Source organism: Austrofundulus limnaeus, unplaced genomic scaffold (genome assembly GCF_001266775.1).
Source record: "Austrofundulus limnaeus strain Quisiro unplaced genomic scaffold, Austrofundulus_limnaeus-1.0 Scaffold3, whole genome shotgun sequence".
NCBI classification, from domain to species: domain Eukaryota; kingdom Metazoa; phylum Chordata; class Actinopteri; order Cyprinodontiformes; family Rivulidae; genus Austrofundulus; species Austrofundulus limnaeus.
The window spans coordinates 6,810,087-6,812,433 of NW_013952405.1; the positions used below are offsets into that span (position 1 = coordinate 6,810,087).

General features: G+C 43.1%; 1 protein-coding gene across 1 annotated transcript in view; it reads left to right on the plus strand.

The window, feature by feature from the left end:
* The first annotated feature begins 483 nt into the window (after window positions 1-483).
* sypl2b (synaptophysin-like 2b) overlaps window positions 484-2,347 on the plus strand; it is a 6,125-nt gene continuing 4,261 nt past the window's right edge. Inside the window, exons 1-4 of the mRNA XM_014020117.1 lie at window positions 484-658; window positions 808-885; window positions 1,377-1,495; window positions 1,584-1,785. Coding sequence (XP_013875571.1) covers window positions 641-658; window positions 808-885; window positions 1,377-1,495; window positions 1,584-1,785 — 417 coding nt within the window. The 5' untranslated portion in view covers window positions 484-640. The remainder of the gene's footprint in view (window positions 659-807; window positions 886-1,376; window positions 1,496-1,583; window positions 1,786-2,347) is intronic.

Here is a 2,347-nt window from a genome sequence, read left to right on the forward strand (position 1 = left end):
ATATATTTCTGCTTTTATTTCTGATTATGTCAGATTTTGTCCTCCATATTAAAACTGAGTTATGGTAAGTTTTGCCACAGCTAATAAAACTAAGCAACTTGGGTTTTCTAGCTGCCATGGAACTTATGACAGCCCTCTTGAATCTGAATGCCCCCCTTCCCTCCAGTTAAATTCAGCTCAGGACCCCATATAACCTATGACCGGCCATGGCAGTTTGCATCCCATATAAAAACTGAGTTATGGTAAATTATGCCACAGCTAATAAAACAAAGCAAATTGGGTTTTCTAGCTGCCATATGGAACTTATGACAGCCCTCTTGAATCTGAATGCCCCCCTTCCCTCCAGTTAAATTCAGCTCAGGACCTCATATAACCTATGACAGGCCTTGGCAGTTTGCATCTCAAAAAGAAAGAAAATATCCATATTTACTACAATTTATAATCATCATTATATGTTTCCCTGCGCCCCCCTCCCCTTCACGTCTGTGGTCACGTGACGTGTGAGCTGCTGCGATTCGCCCGAGACCAGAGCAGAGAGAGTTGTAGTAAAGTTTGAGCGGACCGAGGAGTCCCTGCTAAAACCTAAAGAAGATCACTGCTTCGTCTGCACTTTACACCCTCCTTTGTCCTTGAAGAAACGATGGATTCCGTCGCACAGGTAACGGCGCTGACATTAAACACATCAAGAACCCCCAACGGGTGGCTCGTCATAGAAATGGAGAGGTTTTAAGTTTTTGAAGCGAACACGCCTACCTCTGTAGTACTTTAAAAAAAYGTCTCGTTTCTCTCATTTTTTTTCTTCATCAGAAAGTGCTGACCTCGGGATTCAGACTGGACTTTGGACCTTTGAAAGAACCTCTGGCGTTTATCCGTCTGCTAGAATGGGTGAGTTTAGCGTCATGTGGCCTGTCTCTGCTGCTGTCTGAGCCTGTAGGGTTTGTGTTAACAACTACAGCTGCTGGTCTCTCTCTGGGAGCTGAAATGTCTCAAACTGATAAAGCTGTCGGTCTTGTGACCCCCCCTCCCGTCCTCCTCGCATCACAACCACGCCTAGAGACGTCTGCAGAAGCATATTTTATAAAAACTGCAGCTGCACGTTTGACATCCTATCAATAAAATGCAAACAAGCTAACTTGGCATTTCAAAGCAGCTGCAGTTTTCAACTCCTTTGCTAAAACTTCTTGATTTTTTTTATTAATTCTCCTTAAATTATGATCACTTTAGTTAGAACTGCACAGCGTTGAAATTGACTTCCTGTCAAAGTGTTTCACAAGATCTACCAGGAAGGATGTGTGTGTGTGTGTGTTTGATCAGCACTTCTTAACATCCTTGTTTGCCAAACCGTGTGGCCTCATATCTCTCCTCTCCGGTTACAGCTGTTTTCCATATTCGCCTTTGCAACAACTGGGGGTTTCAGCGGCTCGAGCAGCATCAACGTCGTCTGCCAGGGAAGTAAAGGCGAAGAAATACAAGCACATTTCAACTACCCCTTCAGGTAGATTGAAGTAAAAAAACACACACACACACACGTGGTCTTCCATCTCCTCGTAGCAGATCTCTAAGAGTTGTCTGATCATACACAGGTTGATGGACCATCCCTTTAAAGTCCCCAACTGTGTTAACCAAACGTCCACCACTGACTACTTCTTGACTGGAGACTTCTCATCCTCGGCGCAGTTTTATGTGTGCGTCGGAGTGCTGGCGTTCCTCTACAGCACCGCCACGTTAGTCATCTATCTGGGTTATCAGCACCTGTACAGAGAATCCAGTCGTGGTCCTAATCTGGTATGTTGATGTCTGACGTAAAGGCATGGAGTTATAGTCCTTTTGGTCAAACATTAAAAACAACTATACAGTATTGTGAGAAGTAGGGTTGGGCAAAATCGTGTCATGTGCAAAATTAATCATCAGAAAAACTTTAATTGATTTATTTTTTGGCACTTGACCATTAATGCGATTAATGCCACCAGACAGACTGACGGGAGATTTCCCCGGTCAGTCTACTTGGTGCTCCTCTTCACTTCAAATATGATGAACATTAAAAAAAATGTTCTTTACTTTATTTATCATAACTCCAGTTTTACTTGGTCAATCAACACAATTTAAAAATTGATGTATAGCCTGAAGTCTGTACGTTTGACACAATTTGGAACAGATTGTCCTGATGAATCTCAGTAATCCAGGTAAAAAATCAAAAAGAAAAAAATTGTATAGGTCTTCTGGACGGGTTCTTCTCTAATGAAACGTTTCGTCTCTCCTCCAAGAGACTTCTTCAGCCTGATGGCTCGTTCACACCGAGAGCGTTTTGAGCGGCAGGAGCTGCCAGTTTACATGCAAAGTCTATGGC